Consider the following 21,189-nt stretch of genomic DNA (forward strand, 5'->3'; position numbering starts at 1 on the left):
GCAATTTTATACCCCTTTAGGCCTCCCAGGAGCAGTATACAATAATTGTTTACTATTTGAGTGAAGAGGTTTGTTTACAAGTGACGAAAACTTCCGGCTCGGATAGCCAAAAATATAGGTCATGATACGTAAAATTGATGGTGCTATGAAAGGCCAACTTGTCAGCTATCCGGTGATGGGTAGCGATTAGCTAGTGAGAACTTCTATCTAGACTTTAAGACAACATTACTTTTGTGATTTAGTGTGTAAGTCAATGGGGGCTTTATTGGGCGTATGATACCTGCAAACGGCGTCCAATGGTAAGGATATGGTCATTTGATGTAATAGCATTTTTATTAGTTGGCGACCTGGTTACTCGCCTGAGAAGAGTTGAGAAGCGAAGCAAAGACGTCAATGGCGGTAGACGAACTTGCACAAGTTTTCTTCGTTTTTGAACCCTGATGTCGAAGATTCCTTTAAATATTACCAGTTTGGATTATTAGCATCAGTTGTTGATCCAACATGCAAGATCCCGAGGATGGTAAGGATGAGATGTGAAAGATGGCATTCGATGTAACTTATTGTTGTCACAATTTCAGTTTTACCAATTATATGTTAGTTAGTCCTACACCTTGGCACCTTCGCTACTTTTGTGCAGTGATTTTACCCCGATTAGTCAGTTAATTAGGCAGTAGTTTTTCCCCCTCAAATGTAAGTCAAGCTTTCACGCCACATTTCAAAAACAATGGATCACCCCACGTAAACACAAAATGAAAGGTGGATGCAATGGTCAAATAAAATAGCCTAGTTGTTTTGTAATATCGTTACTGTTACAAAGTGTTAGGCATTGGCTGTTATCCATTTAGCGATTCAGCAAAACTTACAACAGGTGAGGTAGCATAATATTGCCTGCATAACTTGGCAAAATAAACCTTAGGTTGTTTATTGTGAAGTAAGATATAAAGCAATACATTTTATAACTAACATGGGTGAATGTTACTGCTATCTGTCAGTGGTTACTGTTATTTGGATCTAGTGCCATTCTGCCATATGTACTTACCACAATTACCTTTCCCCTATAGGCTGCGATCCTTTCCGCCATGGCGGAAAGGCTCGAAACCTATGGCAGAGAGGTATTTTTTAGGAATCGATTTTACTGTGGTGTACAGGAATATATCGGTGAAACTTTCTTTGAATCACCTGGAAGGATAGGTAGACCGTCTTCAAATGTGACGGTTCGCTGGATAGACTGAATTGTAGTTTAGACAAGATTGGGGAATTAGATACAGTCTTTGATGTACATGTTGATTGAATAGTTTTAATTGTAAGTTTGAAAGAGTCGATACACTGTCTTCAAATAGCCTATATAATAGTTGGTTGAATAAATCAAATTTAATTAGGCTGATTGTTTATTAAAAATTCCAATTCTGATTTTCGATTTAAATGACCGATTTTGCAGGCCGAGGTAGAGTGAAGGGAAGCAATATACAGTGCATATACAATGCACCCACAATAATGTGCTCTTTCCGCCATACACAGAGTGCTTTACCGCCATGGCGGTAACATGGCGGAATGGCATTTTTTCTATGGCGGAAAGAGCACATTTTCTATAGCGGAAAGTGCAGATGGCGGAATGACACAGCCCCCCTGCTATTTTACACACCTTTAATTTCCAAATAGCGAGTAACGGTATCTGTCTTGCAAACTACAACATACAAGTAAATGAATTACAGAGTAGTAAGGTATTTGTTAATTGAGTGGTAATATCCATCTATATGCCTAGCTATGTAGAGGATGCTTTAACTTTTCACTATAGGTTACAATATTACTGTAAAACATTGCTCTCTGAGTCATAAAAATATTACATAATTTTCAGTTTTGATCTATTTCATCCTTATTTTCATGTATGTATAAATGTTGGACATGGCAGCTTCTCTAAACAGTTAGCATTGAGTGGAAGGTTAAGAGATCTTGATGAAAATATTTTGTTTCAGAAATCATGGAGGAAGAGGACGCAGACAGTGATGAAGCTAATGCAGATAGTGATGAAGTCACAGCAGATAGCTGGCAGGAGGCCTGTTGGGTGGTCATCAGTTCCTACTTTGATGAGAAAGGTTTGGTCCGACAACAGTTAGATTCCTTTGATGAGTTCATACAGATGTCTGTCCAGAGAATTGTTGAGGAAACACCAGCAATTGACTTGCAGGCCGAGGCGCTGCATATGTCGGCTGAAGAAGAAATACCTGTAAGTTATAAAAACAAAACATCTGAAGCCTTGTCTGCTTAACGTTAAAATCTGCTGTAACTCATGTTTATTTCTTTTTAATGATACTTGTCTTTAGCTAGATCATACAACCCATCTGTGTGGATCATGGAGAACGTGTGGTCCTGTGACTGCTATTGAAACATTTGATCATGAAATATATTCCTTGTTGTGTAGAGGCCAGATAGCAAGGAACTAAATAGCAAAAGATTAAGATCAATTTACATCTAGATGTGGATTGATTGACACTGATGTATTTCATTCATTAATTGTAGTTTGCCAAAAAATAGAAATTTTCCACCCCTTATTGTGAATTTATGATTGTATTGTGTTACTGTGGTCAGTTTCTTTGTGAGAACATCACTTAGTTTTACTTATAAACAAAAATACAATGTATCTTAAAACTGACTTGTTTGACTTCATTTAGAACTGGTTGAGGAAATGCAAAATTATTGTAATCCTGTCTAATCTATCAAATTTGTATTTGCTGTGAGTTCTATGAAAATGAAATATTGAATGTGGGCTGCTTGACCAATAATGGAGTAAGATACATGGTAGTTGGACATTTCTTGAGGTGTGGGCAGATTATTAAAAGATTATTATCATTACTGAGAGTTGAAATGGAAACAGAATTATCTTCATTAAGGTTAACCAATGTCCTCAATTTAATCAAGGTAGCCCTCGATCAGTATGCCTGTTATAGCATTGTTTACTTTAATTACATTTCAAAAGAAAAGCAAGAATGAATTTCAAAGAAACATTAAGCTGTAAAACCTGTGTTGAAATTCAAATTTGCATCTAGATTGTGGTTATGCAATTTCATCTGGTCTCTGGTCAGTAGGCTCCAGGTCCAAATTAAGTTTCCTCCAGAGATGTACTGTAGTATATATACTGTATGCTAAGGCTGTCCACTAAGGAACTTGGCCCAAGACTAAAGTATCGTTTTTCCTGATCACCCAACAGACAAGATTTCTATTAAATTTTGAGCAAATCTACCTGTCCAAACCAACTCACTGGGAGAAAGATGGTTCGCCATCCCCTATGATGCCAAACGAAGCCCGTCTAAGGAACCTGACGTAAGTATTTAAATCATGCTTGGTTGAACTTGTTCTATCCTTTCTCTGATGTTAAGAACCTGCACATTTTCAAGAGAGCAAATCCGTTGCTTTTCGATCATCTCGTAGAGGTTTGTTTTCACATATCAGAGAACCAGGTATCGCGTCGCAAAATGCGACACCAGATGGTCATGTCAGGCTACACAAGTGGAAAGATGTATAGCAGTTCATGTACACAGGAGCCACAGTATGTTATAAAAATGAAACACAAAAAGTAAGAAGAAAAATTATTCAGAACCTTCAATATTGCAACACTGCATTTGAACGCTAACTTTGTCTGCTCTATGTATTTCAGATATTCTGCTCCCTTATACGTCGACATCACAAAATCCATCATTAAAGATGGGACAGACGTGCAGGAGACGCAACATCAGAAGACATTTCTCGGGAAGATCCCTATCATGCTTCGGTCCACCTACTGCCTTCTAAACGGTCTTACGGATCGTGATTTAACAGGTCAGAGAGATTCTACGTTTAGCGAAGTAACTTTTAAGATTGCTAGTCTCCGGCCTTTGTTTCTTTCCCTTTCTGGCATTTTGCAAACATCTAGATGGTCGGGTCTTTCTCGGGTGTTCTATTTGGTGACAGTTGTTGTCTTTCTTTAGGGTTTGAGAGTCAGTATTACAGTGGAATTGAACTTGTGTGTACATGGATCAGTTAAGATTGTGGTTCATTGTCAATATTGATGTTTATTTCAATACCATCTTTGTTATATATATAATACAGTTTAAAGTGAGGTATGGCACATTCAACTAATGTACCTTTTTATTTTAAATACTGATTTACCTTTGTAACATGTGTATGAGGGACTCTGATAACCTTGCTCCAGGGTTTGGTGGTCAAATATCCTATCGGCCTTGTTTATTGTCTTATGCAGAATTGTCAGAATGTCCCTTAGATCCTGGCGGATACTTCATCATCAACGGATCAGAGAAGGTCATCATCGCTCAAGAGAAAATGGCCACCAACGGGGTGTACGTCTTTCAAAAGAAGAGCAACAAGTACGCCTTCACTTCAGAGTGTCGTTCCTGCCTGGAGAATTCCTCTCGTCCGACAAGTACCATGTGGGTTCATCTCATGACCAGGGGTGGATCGGTAAGTGGCAAATGTTTCAAAGTATCGTCAACTCAGTGAGAGATTTATCAGTGAGCATTAAAAAGTGAAATTTTTGACTAACAAATGAGTGGACCAGTGTCACTGCTTTGGCTTCTGAAATTCATGGCAATTCACTAGCAACTTTCAAAGCAGCACACCAAATTGTATTGGTACTTTTAAGTGTGGTATTTATTGTGCCTTAAAAATTTAGAACAACACACACACACAATAACTGAATTTGGAGGAATGTGATAGCAAGTTCAGTCTAATTTCATTCTAGAAAAGAACTTTTTAGCTCATACCAGCATGCTGGTGTGAGCTATTGTTACAGTGCGGCGTCTATCACTCTATCATTCTATCACTCTATCCGTCAACAATTGGTAAAACCGCTCCCACTCGCACAGTGTTTGATGGAATTTCATGAAACTTGGACACAAGGACCATTAGGTATAGGTCCATCAGAGATGATCCAAAATTTGGGGTCAAAGGTCACCTGTGGGCCTTAATGGGCCATTTTGTGGAAATACGCAAAATGCTTCTTCTCCTACAGATTCCATGGTACAATGTTGAGGGTTTGTCACGATAGTACTATGGTAGTTTTACCTTCAGGGTGTTCATGAATTTGAGATCAAAGATCAACTAGGGGTCTTTTGTGGCCCGGGCCGCGGCCCTATATTTTCAAATTGCTCCTGTTCGTACAGTGTATGGCCAATTATAATGAAACTTGGTCACAATGTTCCTCGGGATGAGAGTTACTAGGGGTGTTCGGAAAATTGAGGTCAAAGGTCATTTAGGGGGGTCATCGGGGGTCATTCTTTGTAATATTTTCAAATATCTCAATCTTCTCAAGATTTTGATGGATCATATTCAAAGTTGAACTGATGATTGTTGGATTGTGTATGAATAAGGTGATGCCTAATAATTTTTGGTCAAAAGTTAATTAATTACAATTAATCCCCATTGTTTAAAAAATCTGAGCCTTCACTTTTTGCCAAAGCTCCTTTAATTTGTCTCCCAGTGTCTGCAGTGTTTGTTTACATTTGTGGTTAAGCTCTGCAGAGGCTGTTAGTGGAATTAAAGCAGGACTGGGAGTTGTTATTAACTGTTGAACTGTAAGCATGAGAGCCCTATAGCCAATCAGCACTTGCCGATTCTTAGAAGTCTTTGAGCCTGAGGTATGTAGGCAGCTTGTGAAGTTATGCCTTGTAGGGAGTGCTTGTTATGTCTGCTAAGGTAGAGGGGAGAAAGTTTAATAGGGTAGGTCAGTGGTATTGTTTGAGAGAGTGGGTAAAATAGGATTTAAAGGGGAAAATAGGAATTATAGCCAGTGGTGTGGCCAGGATTCTGCTAATGGAGGGGGGGGAGGTATCCCTCACGAGCCCAAAATTGGTTTTGTGGGCCCTACATTTTTAAGCTCGAAAAGGTATGAGCTTCTGCACCATTGGTGCTCTAGTTATCCATTTACTTATATGAAATGTCTAACATCCATTAAACGATTTGATTGAGTTTAATGTCATATATGGAAGTATGTTAACAAATGGTGATCCTAATAGTAAGCACTTAACAAATCAAGACCAGGGATTAAATGAAGATCAGGTCGTCCTCGGCACCTTTCTTTAATTCGTACTCTTCCTGCTTAAATTTCAGGGTTCAAAGAAGAGTTCCATCGGCCAGAAGATCATTGCTATCCTGCCCTACATCCGTCAGGAGATTCCAATCATGATCGTCTTTAGAGCTCTCGGGTTTGTGGCAGACAGAGACATCTTGGAGCATATCATCTACGATTTTGATGATCCTGAGATGATGGAAATGGTAATTCCTGTTTTGTTTCGTTTTACAGTATTTTTCTTTTGTGGGGTGGAAGGAAGTAGGTTGTTCATTAATGTTTTAAATTATAAGATTTTTTTACATAATTTCAAATTTGCAAGTACTCTTGTGTATTGGTGATTTTGTTAAAGAAAATCAGTGGCAGAATAAACTATTTTGGATTTGTCAAACTGGATAAATCTTCCTTTTTTTTTCATTTTTGATGTATTTATTTTTTTATATTTCCTTTTTTTTCTCAGGTAAAACCATCTTTGGATGAGGCATTCGTCATTCAAGAACAGAACGTAGCTTTGAATTTCATTGGAGCGAGAGGTGCTAGACCAGGTGTTACAAAAGAGAAGAGGATAAAATATGCTCGTGAAATCCTACAAAAGGAGTTACTCCCTCATGTTGGAATTAGTGACTTCTGTGAAACCAAGAAAGCTTACTTCTTGGGGTGAGGAACATCAAAGTTTTTCTTTCAAAGATGAAATTTCAAAAATAGATTGAGGTCTTTAGTGAGTTAAAATATCTATTGTTGCTCTTTTCCTCGTCATACATGAATCAGATCCTCTTAAGGATTTAAATTGTTTTTTTTGTGTTTATTCCGTCAATCTTGCACGGTTAGAAGTGTGCTCACAACAATAGTGCAAAATTTGGATGTCAGTATGAGCTCTTTGGTGATAATCAACAGATAGAACTCAATTCTACTATGCAGATTATCACTCAGAAGCCATCTCTCTTATTCCTACAAAATTTTAAGTATTGCACCTAAAATCATACCAATAAAACTTGTCCCCTCTTCACCTCTCTCTTTTCTCCAAACCTAACATCAACATGTAACGAAACTTCAAACATATTGTAGACTAACGCAGATCACAGAATAGATCTAACAAGCGACAACATATTTTCAAGATGACTCGCTCACACTCTTTGCGGCCCGGACTACTCTCGGTATGAGTCTTGCTTCTCTCTGTATGTGCTTGTGTTCAAAATGAGTAGTCGTCACACATAATGTTCAATGACGTGGTTGAAAAAAAAAGGGGCAGAGTTTGAGTAACATTGTCACACCTTTATCTTTGACACAGGTACTGTGTCCACCGTCTGTTACTTGCAGCTTGCGGAAGGAGAGAATGCGATGACCGAGATCACTATGGCAACAAACGTTTGGACCTGGCTGGACCTCTGCTGGCCTTTCTGTTCAGAGCTCTGTTCAAGGGTCTTCAGAAGGAAGTACGATACTACGCACAGAAGTTTGTCGACAAAGGAAAGGTAAAGTGGAGAAATTCTTCCTAATGTTCGAAAGAATTAGAAGTAGTAAAAAGTGACTTAAATCTGCAACTGGGACACTGGACCGAGCTCTGTAATGTACCTCTTTGGGATAAAAGGGGCAAACCCTGTTACATTAAATCAGGTAGTTTTGCACAGGGCAGAGCTACAGATGCAAGTTGTTTTCTGTGGCACTGGTTTCATTTTGTTAACTGTCTAATCAAGAAAGAATATTTTTAAAGTTGACAGTTTTTTGTAATGATAAAAGCAGACAGATACAACGCTGGCCTTTTTGGTTTCGATGATAATCGTAACCTTTGCAATCATGCGTGTGTGTATGTGTGTGTGTGTGTGTGTGTGTGCGTTTGTGACGCCCAGCTTGTAAACACGATATCTCAAGAAGGGAAGCTTGGACAGTTCTCATATTTGGCACATAGGAGTATCTTATTGAGTACAAGAAGCCTATTGTTTTTGGTGTAGGTCAAAGGTCACTTGGGGTCACCAGGGGTCAAATAGTGAAAAGCTTGTAAACATGATATCTCAAGAAGCAAAGCTTGGATTGATTTCATTTCTGGTATGTAGGTTGACCACATTAAGTACAAAAAGCCTATCGTTTTTGGTGGATATCGAAGGTCATTTAGGGTCACCAGGGGTCAACTTGTAAAAACCTTTTCATAATATACGGTATCTCCCATCGTCCAGCCTATAAGTATATGACATGGGCGATTCGCCTCATAAGAATAGGAGAGCCTACTGACAATTGAAATTGATCTTACGGGCATCCGTAGATTTGAATCTGAACTCGCGACAATATCCCCATTGACTTAAGTGTGTCGCTAGAAGTCCTGAATTGCTATGTACATATCTACATACATGTACAGTGTCTTCCAAGGCTTGCTTGCAGACCATAGATATATAAAAGTGCTAGAGCTACTTCAACACTTGTGACTCATCCGTATGGATATTTTGCTAAAGAGTTGATGTGATTTCGATGGAATAGTGCACTTGAATGGCGAAGCATGCCTTCTCTAGAAAATATTTGTAGATCATTGGTAGTTTTGGTTGGATGTAAGTTGCACAGGTACCACGAATTTCAAAACATTTTCTTGGCCAGCTGCCAAGGAGAAACTAGGTCAAGCACCTGTGAACTTGAGATTTGCTTACACTCCATGGAGTTGGCTGTAATGTTGGCCTAGTTTTTCTCAATAACTTGCGAAACTACCATTGACAGGGTGTGACAAGGTTGATATTTTGGGACTAGTTGTGAATGGGGTAAGGGATTGTTTCAAAACATAACAGTCATGTGATCCAATGTCAACAAAGGTCAATCAGGGGTCAGAAACTAGTATTTTTGCAATAACTTGAGAACCAAATGTCCATTAAGGTTAGGTTAAGCTATTGTAATACAATAGTAGACCTGCATTTGGGTGACCTTTGACCTCAGGTTGACCTCCAGTGACCTGTATTAGCTTCTTTCAAGTTAGATTCTTTGAAGTTTTGTGGGCATATTCCAATCTAAATTGTCCATAAGTGGACTCCTCTGCAACCTTAATGTGCGAAGTTATTAGAGATTTGGTTTGGGGTTTGTAATACTTGGTGTGCGGATTCATAACATTGAGTAAAAGAACCCTACTGTTTTTGATGGAGGTGTGTATAACCACGTACAGACTGACCTGTGTTAGCATGCCATAGTGTTATTGTAACAGCTAGTTCTGGTTATACTAACAAGCAGAAGTCTAGTGCATTGAAGTCATCGAAACCTCAATGCATTTTGCATTCTGGTTGTAGCTCATTTAATTAAACCCCGTACCAGACCTGTATCGAAAGAAGGTAAAATACAATACAGTAAAGATATCATAGAACATATGCATCAGTGTTCAACATCTGAGTGACTTGTGAGTTAAGTAATCCCAATGAAATATTTTTTATATTATTTATATAATGTTTTTAATCGTTGTTGTTTACAGGATTTCAATGTTGAGTTGGCCATCAAGACAAGAACGATCACCGATGGGTTGAAGTACTCCTTAGCGACAGGTAACTGGGGTGACCAGAAAAAAGCTCATTTGGCTAGGGCTGGTGTGTCTCAGGTACGTTTACAAGAAAACTACATTGAAATGCCAAATTGTTAGCAATTGTTCATTTTATGTTGAATTGTTAAAGATGGAGTAAATGTAGATTTACGTCTGAAGGGCAAATCATATTCGATATGATAATATCGAAGTGGATCTAACTGTAGCTAGAACAGGGCACACTGCTTGCTATACATATTGGCAGCTTAGATATAAGAATGCTTTAAAGCAACACTCGGGGGTTCCTTCCATGAACTATCAGCAATTAAGTCTAAAACTCAGAAAATACCTTTCATATTCCTATTTATTGTCGTACACAAGATAGTTATTGAAGAAATGTCTCTCACACATACCTGCTCATGACAATATTTTGATTGAGCTTTTTGCAAATGATTGACCGGCTGTTTGTTATAGTTTATTTCCAATGGTTTGCTGGTGTTTGGTGTATAATGGGTTCCAGTGCGGGGCTTCATCATCACAGAGTATGAAGAAGTTACTTAGTCGCATCCCCAAAATGACTGAAAGTCTCACACTTTCCAATTAACAATAACTGTTTCCCTTGGGCTACAAAACCTTGGAGCTACAGTCGACCAGGGTAGTTCATATGTAGTATCACCGTACTGTCTGTGATATTTTATTCTGTTTAATACAAGTTACTAACCCAGACTGGATCTTTGTTCCTGATATTTTATCCAGGTACTCAATAGACTGATCCAGGTAGTTCATAGGTTGTATCGATGTACTGCCTGTGATATTTTATTCTGTTTAATACAAGTTACTAGATCTTTTTTCCTGATATATTTTATCCAGGTACTCAATAGACTGACATTTGTGTCCACCCTGTCTCATCTGAGACGGCTTAACTCTCCTTGCGGCCGTGATGGCAAGCTTGCCAGACCCAGACAGCTTCACAACACTCAGTGGGGAATGGTCTGTCCTGCTGAAACACCAGAGGTAACATCTATTCCTTATATACTCAGTCTAGTAGTTTGCATGTCAATGTGCTAGGTGTTTAGTAGTTCAGGTAAAAAGAACTAATAACGCTATAGAAGGTTTTGTACCAATGTGCCGACGTTACCACCTCCAGTTGTCTGCCTATCAAACTATCCAGCCTTGCGTTGTTGGTTACTCCATATGAAATATTACCATGCTGGTGGTGCATTACTTTTGGAAGTATACTTCCTGCATACTCTGCATACTTTGAGATTCAAATCCCCTTTTTCTCTGTTACAACTCTGAAAGTAGGTGGGGAGGGATTTATGCAACTCTTTCATACATTTTAAAGACACACAAATCATACAGAGAAACCCTACTGCCAGGAAGCTACAAAAATGAAGTTAAGTCAATGTTGAAACTGCAAAAATTACTTTCAGAAATTTGGATTTCAGACCAAGTGAGATCATGAATGTTCTTGAATTGCTTGCCTGTTCATTGATGGTAATTTCTTGGGGTGAAGGTTAAGTTAAGGATTCTTACTTTTTAAAAATTTGTCAGGGACATGCTGTAGGCCTTGTGAAGAATCTGGCCCTGATGGCTTACATCTCTGTCGGCTCGCAACCTAGCCCCATCTTGGAATTTTTGGAGGAGTGGAGTATGGAGAACCTGGAAGAAATAGCACCGTCAGCTATTCACAAGTAAGTTAGACATCTTAGCACAATATGGAAGAACCTGGTGAGATTAAGATTAATAGGTGCTGTCATTTATGGAGCCAGAACCATTTAGCCAGCTTTTTTGCAATTTTAATAACATTTTCATTACTATGGAAATCTGGTAACCCTAGAATTTAATTCCCATGCTTAATCAAATTTCATTTGCAAATAAATGGCAAAAAAAAATAGTGGGAAAAAAATTGAAAGTTTGTGATTTTCCATTTAGATGTGTGAAAACATTGTACATGTGAAGAAATGAATGAAATGTTGATCTGATGAAGGAAAAAAATGTAGGAGTTTGTCTCAGCGTGAACAAGTTTAATTATTAAAGTTTCTTTGAGTAATACTTAGTAGGTTTGGTCAAAGTTGCCAGAAATTTGTGAGCTGTCTCTCTTCATTGTAGTGCCACCAAGATCTTTGTGAATGGTTGTTGGGTTGGAATTCATCGTGATCCCGACCAGCTCATGAACACCTTACGTAAACTACGTCGACAGATGGATATCATTGTATCAGAGGTATGCAAATTTTGTTGTATTGTTCAACATATTAGGTATGTATTATGATTGTTTCATAAGTATAATTTTTTTTTTTTTTGTCCAGTTGTTGTATAAATGGTTTACTTAGACAGGTGAGTGCTAGTGTGTCGATGATTGGTTTTGTTTGTTGTATAAGATAAACTACTTAGATATAATTTGAGTCATAGTTATCAATATTTTAAACTAAATGAAACTGATTTTAAAGCCACGGTTGCATCAGCACATTGCCAATATACTCAGTTGATCTCTGTGAGTTTAGCATTGTTGTTTATTCTAGTATTTTGTTTGTTTTTCATATTCAGTTAATGACTCGATTTATTTTTCATGACTTTTATTAATCCAGGTCTCCATGGTCAGAGATATCAAGGAGAAAGAGATCCAGATCTATACAGACGCAGGGAGGATATGTCGCCCTCTGTTGATTGTTGAAGAGCAAAAGCTTCTCCTGAAGAAGAGACATATTGACATGTTAAAAGAGAGAGAGTACAACAATTACAGGTAAGAAATATTTCAAATAGATTAGTCTCTTTAGGTCAAAGGTCAGTGCCTTGGTCTGACAGATTGCATTGTCTGAAAGCTACTCTGTATTCTAAGCTGTCATTTTGTCACAGGCATGAGAGTAAAACAGAACTTTATCATTTAAAAATTGATATGCAGTCAGTATATTTAACACACAAAAACAGCAAAAAACGAAATTGTATTATCAAGGAATTCCCTTTGTACATAATTGTTCTTATTTAGGTGTTCTCCGATCTTAGATCTTCTAACGTGTTGACTTAATACATGCCATTACTATTAAGGTGTACATTGCGGCTAAGATTTCTCCTGGTTGTTCTATTAGTTGGCAGGAGCTTGTAGCCAGTGGGGTGGTAGAATACATTGATACCATGGAGGAAGAAACAGTCATGTTGGCGATGTCACCAGATGACCTGAGGGACACAGGTGCTGTCTACTGCTCAACCTACACTCACTGCGAGATCCATCCGTCCATGATCCTGGGAGTTTGTGCTTCGATCATTCCATTTCCTGATCACAACCAGGTGAGAGGTTGCTCATTAAACTCATCATTTTTGTGTTGGAGTCTTGTTTTCATGTTTGAGTGACAAAATATTCATGACCAAATCGAACCACTAATTTCATAAACCTTCATTGGTAAAACAGTGCAGACAGCGTCCAATTGTTAACCATTGCAAAATACGGCCGAGTGATACTTGTTATAAATTTTCAGAATGCCGATCAAATTCAGATGCATTTTCTTGTCTTTGACATTACAATTGTTTGAAGGCACTTAATTATTTGAATGTCAAGTCTTTAAAGTCAGTTTGCTAACAATGTTAAATGCATTCTAGTTGGTTTTTGTCATCTATTATACTCTTGTTTTCTCTCTCTCATTTTTCAGTCCCCTCGTAACACATACCAGTCAGCTATGGGCAAACAAGCCATGGGAATGTACATAACAAACTTCCATGTCCGTATGGACTCCCTATCACACGTCCTCTACTACCCCCAGAAACCCTTAGTCACCACCAGGTCCATGGAGTTCCTGCGGTTTAGGGAGCTCCCAGCCGGGATCAACTCCATAGTAGCTATTTCATCGTACACCGGTTACAACCAGGAAGATTCTGTCATCATGAATGCAGGTTCCATTGACAGAGGCTTATACAGGTAAATTTATTAAAGGGAACCAGGCAAATTAAAATGAGAAAGAAGCAAATCTGTCGCATTAAATTGTCCTTATGCTATTTCAGTTGTGGTTATACCATTGCTGTTGTAATCGGTAGTGCATAGATTTTAGGGCACTGCATAAACAAGGAATGAAGTGGAAATGTACAAGGAATTATTTTAGTGTTCAAGCTCTGTGCAGCAGCTTTGAAGGTTCTGACTTATGTCTCTCATAAAATAATATGGTTCCTACAAACACAAACAGCCAAACATGTTTACATTTGTATAGAAATTTGAAAATTTTGCAGAGCATTTTGAGATGGAATACAGGATAAATTATTCTCTTATGTAATTGGTTATATCCTGAGATCATGCTGTGGCCAGATGAATTGAAGGTGTCCCTGTTACTTACTGTGGTTTTGCTCAGACGGTTTACTGGCGAGAGGGCTTTGTGATGTTTTTAAGTTTGATGGCTCTCAGACCGTTTAGATCAGTAGATTGGTAGTAGTAAACATGAAAGTTGAAATGTATCACATTTTTAATCTAGTGACCACTTAAGGATGAAAGATGGTTGAAAGATATAGTTGAAAACAGGTTGAAAGATATGTGAGAAACAAGTACAGAATACTTGTGGTCAAGAAATGGAGAACAGGCAGAGATGTAGTAAAGAAGAGGAGAAAGAAAGAGGTGATAGCTTGGAAAGAGAATAAGGTGAAATCACTTGAAGAATCCAACATTAACTACATAGCTCTATGGATTATCCCCTAACAGGTCTGTCTTTTACCGATCATACAAGGACTGTGAAACCAAAGACCACGACACAGACGAGATGTTTGAAAAACCGGACAGAGAAACGTGTCAAGGTAAGAAGTCAGTTACCAGGTTAGAAATTGACAAGGTGGTGTGAAGGATTAATGAAATGCTTTGTGCATTTTTGTAATATGGAACCTCCTCAGAGGAAATTGTCTTCGTAGGAATCATCGTCAAAAAGATGACGCCTGCAATCTCAATTGAAGTTAACAGTGGATACGAGGATAAGTTTACAGAATACAAAGCAAACTATTATTTACATTCTCTCATTCTCACTAGTCTCTACGACTGATCTTGTAATTCTACACATTTACTATAATGCCTCCCGAGCCAACTTACAAAGTAAAGTTGTGCAAGTAAAAGGCATATGCTAAGTCTCCCAAATTCAGACACCTCCGTCCACCTTTCTTCTTTGAAGGTGACTAAAAACCATCAAAATATTTTTTCTCCACTTTATCCCCACTACTTTATCCACATACCAATGATGTCTTTTTCTTTCCCATATCTAGGTCTACTGTACATGATGCACCAATGTTCTAGGGTTATTGATTGCTCCTCAACCTTTCGCTCAACTCCCCCCCCCCCACCACAACCACATTGTAATGTGTAAATGTAACTACAAACCTGCATTCTAAACCTATAAAGCTGACAGTCTGTTACCTTTAGCGATTGTGTAAAAGTAAGTTGGCCTGACGTTTTGATCCTAGCAGGATCGAAGATCGATCACAATCTCTAAAGGTAAAGATCTCTTTACCTTTAGAGATTGTGAGATATCTGTCCTTCTACAGGAGACATTACAACATACTTTTATTACCTGTTTTTCATTAGTCCCTTACTATCTTCCACTTCAGGGATGAGAAATGCTGTTTATGAAAAGTTAGAAGACGATGGTATAATTGCTCCGGCTACCAGAGTGTCTGGTGATGACGTCCTCATTGGCAAGACTGCGTTGGTCAAGGAAAATAATGACGAGGTAATCAATAATCCTGATCCGATGTTTCACATTACAGCCGACCTCTGCGTTTGTTTGTAACCCTACGTCATTCTTACCAAGCCATACGCTAATCTTTGTATGTTATTATTCGCCTCTCAATGCCCCTATAAAATTGTCTTACAAATTTGTGTGATTGTGACGATTTTAGCCATTTAACCAAAAACTGCAAATGCATAGAAACGTTTACTGGCTAAAATCACATTCTTACTGGCATTGCCCTGAATTTACAGCACACATTGGTTTGTGTACAGGCTTTTGAGAGCAGCCCAATAACATTTGCTGACATTAAGAAGTAAGTGGGGCCCATGTTAGGTGCGTGACAAATCTATGATTGACATTTGTTCATTGACTTAACCATGTGTTGATGCTTTAGATGTCTATTTTTCTGTTCTCTCCTTAGCTCGAAGGTACCAGTAATCGTTACACCAAGAGAGACTGTAGTACCTTCATGAGAAGGAGTGAAACAGGTATTATTGACCAAGTAATGGTCAGCATTAACCAAGAGGGGTACAAGTTCTGTAAACTCAAGGTCAGTTCACTTTTCTTAATAGCTACTTCAACTATTAACAACATCAGCACTGAATATGGTAAAATTTGTTTCCAAAATTTTGGCACATTGCTCTGAATATTAAATAACTGTGTCTCATAAGATATTGGAAACTTTTGGAGTAAAGTTTTCATTTGTAAATGAGCATTATTTCTTTCTCAGTTGCAGTTGTCATTTTTGTACGGGGTAGGGGTGTGGGGTTATGATGTTATGTTGTCCAAGGAGGGGGTGGTCCTTCCCATTTGTAAAATTCTGATAAAATGGAGGGTGCTAAGTTGCAAAATGGTGCTATAGTTTGCAATTTTTTGAACAAGTAAGAATTTTACGACTATCTGCCAAACGGAACCAATTTGTATCGATTTTGTTGTTATGTTTGTGTTGCATAATATATTGTAAATTACTTTGTCATCCCATAGGTACGGTCTGTCAGAACCCCTCAGATTGGAGATAAGTTTGCCAGTCGTCACGGACAGAAGGGTACATGTGGAATCAAGTACAGAATGGAGGTAAATCTGACAAATTATAATGAACTATCTGCTCGGACTCGTTGTTATCATTACTATTATACCGAGGCAGCGACTCGGTCTGACAAGATGGTATGCCCTAAACTGTGGCTATGACTGGATGGTATCTTCACCATACCTCAATCAGGGACCTAGCCTTGATGAGTATTTTGTCTTACCATCAATGAATGTTTTCATGGAAGTCCTGTTTTATAGTTATTAGTATCTTAGTTAAATGTTACTGATTGTCTTTCAACACGATGATTGTATTTTTCTTTCAACATAACATAATTTTAACATGATTCCTGGTGTAAACATGTTTTATAAAGGGAGCAACAATATTAATTTTGTTTCTTAATTTCATTTTGATTGCAATGTTCAGTATAGTCCTTGTTATCATGTTTCATGTGTTTTTCTTATTCCTGTATTTGCTATAGGACATGCCTTTTACCTGTGAAGGAATCACGCCAGACGTCATCATCAACCCTCACGCTATTCCCAGTCGTATGACGATTGGCCATTTAATCGAATGTCTGCAAGGGAAAGTGTCCGCTAATAAGGGTGAGATCGGCGACGCCACTCCATTCAACGATGCTGTAAACGTCCAGAAGATATCTAATCTCCTTCATGAATATGGCTACATGGAGAGAGGAAATGAGGTAATTTATCTAGGCATCCTTGGTCTTGCCACATTCATTGGTTCCCAGTCAACACTGAGCACATTCTACCTTGAAAATATATATAAAAAAACAATACAAAGAGAAAGCAGAAGGTTTCAAATCTAAGCAGCAGATTTACAGAATGACAGCTGCGAGACATGACTTTTAAAACTATGATTCCAAACGGAGCAAGATTTTTCTGAGCTGTTTGGAGGAGTTGTTCTTCACAAAGATCTCTCTCATATGAGCTAAAAGATGGAGGTTGGGTTTGTGTCCCCTTTAGACGAAGAATCTGTCTTTATAAAACATTACTGAAAAATTTGACAAAAGTTCCTGGCTATATCCACCAATTTGTTAGTTGTTAGCAAGGTCTGTTCAGGACATGATTAGTAATTTGATAAGTGAAGACAGCAATACCACATGTTTGCAGAGATTCAGTTTTATGTAAATAGCTTTTATTGGAATTCCTTACAGTGTATCATCCTCACAGAAGTGACAGCAAGACTGGTTGAGTGTTTGACCCACTTTTAGAGGCACACGTTTTTATTTGTATTTTTATTCCTTTCTTTTTCTTTTTCATTGACAGGTCATGTATTGTGGCTTTACAGGCAGAAAGATTGCAACCCAGGTTTTCTTAGGTCCGACCTACTACCAAAGATTGAAGCATATGGTGGATGACAAGATCCATTCCAGGGCCAGGGGACCGGTGCAGATATTAAATAGGCAGCCCATGGAAGGAAGATCCAGGTAAAATTATCAAATAATATTAATTAAATTTGGGTCACTGAAAATTATTTCAAGTTAGCAATTATATGATTACTTTTAGATATATATAGTTAGAAACTGCACCATTTTTATTATCAAAATAAAATTGTTAGCAAACTGCTTATCCACTAGAGAGCCTGTGTAAGAGAATGTGTAAAAGTAAGTTGGCCTGACGATTCGATCATAGCAGGATCTTCTTCAGAAAAAAATCCTGCTAGGATTGAAACGTCAGGCCAACTAACTATTAACCATTTTTATTATGGAAGTCTGATTCTACGAAATATCACTTTTGTCTGTATTCTTTGCATTTTGTGATCTAAAATACACAAATTCTGACCTATTACTTCCAGGGATGGCGGTCTTCGTTTTGGTGAGATGGAACGCGATTGTCAGATTGCCCATGGAGCAGCTCAGTTCCTTCGTGAGAGGTTGTTTGAGGTCTCTGATCCGTACAGGGTTCACGTCTGCGACATCTGTGGCCTTATTGCGATTGCTAACCTAAAGAACATGACCTACGAATGCCGAGGCTGTAAGAATAAGACACTGGTGAGTAATGTAACAACACCTCTTGTTGACTTACGAATGCTGAGGTTGTAAGAATAGACACTAGTCAGTAATGGCCGCTTGTAACGACACCTCTCTTTGACTTACAAATTCTGAGGCTGTAAGAATAAGACACTAGTCAGTAATGGTCGCTTGAAACAACACCTCTTGAATTATTAATCAATTATGGCTAGAGTTACTGTCAGTAACATGTAATAACATAACACACATCAATGAAGGGGTTTAATGATGCAACAGATGTCACTATTAAGCCATACAGTATATGTTCAGTCAGCACACAATGTTGTATGTACTTGTATAGGTTTCATTCAAAAGCATCTGATTACAGATGTTGGGCAACACTCTTTTATTTATTTATTTTCATTTTGTCCGCCAGGTGTCTCAGATCCGAATTCCTTATGCCTGTAAGCTCCTCTTCCAGGAACTGATGTCTATGAGTATTGCTCCAAGGATGATGGTTCGACCACTAGAACAGAAGGTAAGAGGAGGTTTGAAGCTAGTAAGAGGAAGTATCGGTATAGAAGCAAGTAATGACCATCACTACGTATGTTTACCCTGAGCTGCAGGGAGCTGCACAACAACAGGATTATGTCATATCTTGTATATCAACTTTAATAGTAATTGTGTAGATTGACGTTTCGTCTTTTCTTTTGATTTGAAGTGGTTTTTTTTGGAGTAATACTGGTTAATGTTTTAAATTTATGAAGACCTCTCTGCTGTTCTCTGCATACATTCCTTGTTGAACTAATTATCTCTTTCAATATTATAAATTGTGATTATTTATCTTTCTCTGTGACAGTCTTGATGTGCAAACCTCCGAAGCGACCGTACCAAGGTAGTCTCTGCTGGAGATGAGATTTACAACATGTTTGCCAATTCAGAGTGAAAAGAGACAGTTCCCAGGGTGACAGGCTTGCTGTAGTTGAGACAGTTATTAGTGACATAAACTTTTAACTGAGATGCATACTTGAGAATATTGTATACAATGTTTTTTTGCTTTAGTTCACATACAAAGTACATAGCTCTAGGCATGCCTGAAGGGCCAATCTTTAATGGTCTTCCGAAAAGACCACATTTCTATTCGGACAACCAAAATCAGCTCTGGAGGCGCTCCAGGGGATGACCATTTGTTTACATCAAATTCAGATTGCATTGTAACTAAATTCCCCCAAATAGGTTAAAGTTGTGCTGTTGCACAGGCAGTGTTATTACTTATGTATCAATGGATGGGTAAATCCTTTACTTATAAGATCTTGATTAAAAGTAAGTTTTAACACATTGTTGGAATAGTTATGGTGCATAACATATATGGATATATGCCTTCACGTTTGTATCCACATATCATTATCGTTATTTGCTCGACTGAATTGAATTGTTAAAACCCCCCAAAGAACAAAGATTTCAACCATTTCATGTGGTTCAGAGTTTGAAGCAAGGTTGCAAAAAGGCCTTTGCAGCAGTAAAACTATTAGCAACTTTTTGCCATGTTTTAGTCCCTAATGGTCCAACTAAGAGATACCAATTTGAATGGAATTGCAAACCCACACAATCCTTAGCTATATACAACACAATTCCTACCTATACACCACACAATTCCTACCTATACACAGGGTCAACTCTGTTTTAACCGCACATGATACCTTTACTGTAGCCTACAGTATGGCCTAATGACATAGGCACACATGCAACAAATTCTTCTGGCCAAAAATATCCGGTGGTACTTCCAGCTCATAATGTGTGTTAGTCTATGTAGAATTATTCTTATTTGGCCAACTGGTGTATAGTTGAATGCAATTGTAAATTAATAGTAGATTTTACACAATATAAATCTCATTCAAGTATTTGAGTAGATTCAAGGAGTATTTTATGAGATTTGAGGATTATGTTGCTTGTATTTGAAGGCAAAAAAGCAGATTGGCTTTGTTTCGGACTTATTGTGGTCCATAAATCAGCTAGGCCTGGAGTTGTAATAGCTTAAAGGTGGGGAAGGGGGTATATCACACAGCGTGAAAGAAAACCTAGATTAGTTGTAAGTGCCGGTATATGCCTTGGATGTTATGAGTGAGCAGGCCAATCATAATGAATGCTCTGTTTATTTTGTCAAATGTGGCAATAATAGACATCCAATAATGCCAACTCTGACAATAGAAGTCCTTAAAACTCCAGCATTGCAGGAAGAGCATGGACCTGTAGATTTAGGTGTACAGATGGAAGAGAACCCTGTGAGTCTTATCTCTTCACCTGACGATGATCTCGGTCTCTATACAAGGGACTGGGGTTGAGAGCGGATCAGTCTTTTCGTTGTTTGGTTTTTGTGCTCGGGTGCTTTCCTGGATGACTTTTCTTTAAAAAAGTATCTTATTTGTTCTTACTTGAAAACTACATTGAATCTATCTTGAAATTGACCTTCAATCAATCGTGAAGTCTATTTTTGAATTTATGCTTGAAATCTAGCTGTCATATGTGTTTCAAATAGCTGTAAACAGTCAAAAGATTACAAATTTAAGCTTTCTGATATTCAGCTTTCCCAGCTATGCCACTTGTAACTCTATTCTCTATTAACCACATAATTTTGTTTGTATGGTCCAAAAAGTTTGTAAAGGTTTCTCACTTGAAATTGTCTTGATCATAGTATTACAATCTTGATTTAAGGGGACTGGGTTTGAGAGTGGATCAAGTTTTCTACTTTTTGTGAACGTACCTATGAAAGTCCATACTGTAATGGTGCATGATTGGACTACCATCTTAAACATGTTAGTCACTGATGTAATAATGAGTGCCATACAGTTTGTAAATATTGTCATGTAAAATAAATTTTCGCTTTTGTGATAAGGTATTATAATTTGTTGCTTGTTATTAACCCTAAAAGTTCAAAGAATGTAAAAGAGGAAACAAAAGCCA

The 21,189-nt window shown here is 38.0% G+C and overlaps 1 protein-coding gene across 1 annotated transcript; it reads left to right on the top strand.

Moving 5' to 3' along the window:
* Positions 1 to 350: 350 nt before the first annotated feature.
* On the top strand, positions 351 to 21,124 carry LOC139967685 (DNA-directed RNA polymerase II subunit RPB2). The gene is made up of 24 exons (XM_071971687.1): positions 351 to 520; positions 1,974 to 2,224; positions 3,206 to 3,318; positions 3,653 to 3,813; positions 4,235 to 4,452; positions 6,100 to 6,264; positions 6,519 to 6,715; positions 7,347 to 7,530; positions 9,495 to 9,617; positions 10,410 to 10,553; positions 11,094 to 11,233; positions 11,652 to 11,763; positions 12,128 to 12,282; positions 12,626 to 12,824; positions 13,184 to 13,449; positions 14,218 to 14,309; positions 15,108 to 15,229; positions 15,651 to 15,779; positions 16,214 to 16,303; positions 16,738 to 16,959; positions 17,546 to 17,706; positions 18,075 to 18,270; positions 18,665 to 18,766; positions 19,088 to 21,124. Exons 1-24 carry the CDS (start codon positions 502 to 504, stop codon positions 19,091 to 19,093), a joined length of 3,567 nt encoding a protein of 1,188 aa, XP_071827788.1. The 5' UTR covers positions 351 to 501; the 3' UTR covers positions 19,094 to 21,124.
* The last annotated feature ends 65 nt before the right edge of the window (positions 21,125 to 21,189 follow it).

Source organism: Apostichopus japonicus, chromosome 5 (genome assembly GCF_037975245.1).
Source record: "Apostichopus japonicus isolate 1M-3 chromosome 5, ASM3797524v1, whole genome shotgun sequence".
In the NCBI taxonomy this organism is placed as follows: domain Eukaryota; kingdom Metazoa; phylum Echinodermata; class Holothuroidea; order Aspidochirotida; family Stichopodidae; genus Apostichopus; species Apostichopus japonicus.

Coding starts and splice junctions, on each gene's coding strand:
- LOC139967685 (XM_071971687.1), top strand. Junction 14,310..15,107: donor GGACAGAGAAACGTGTCAAG/GTAAGAAGTCAG, acceptor CTTCCACTTCAG/GGATGAGAAATGCTGTTTAT. Junction 16,960..17,545: donor ACATGGAGAGAGGAAATGAG/GTAATTTATCTA, acceptor TTTCATTGACAG/GTCATGTATTGTGGCTTTAC.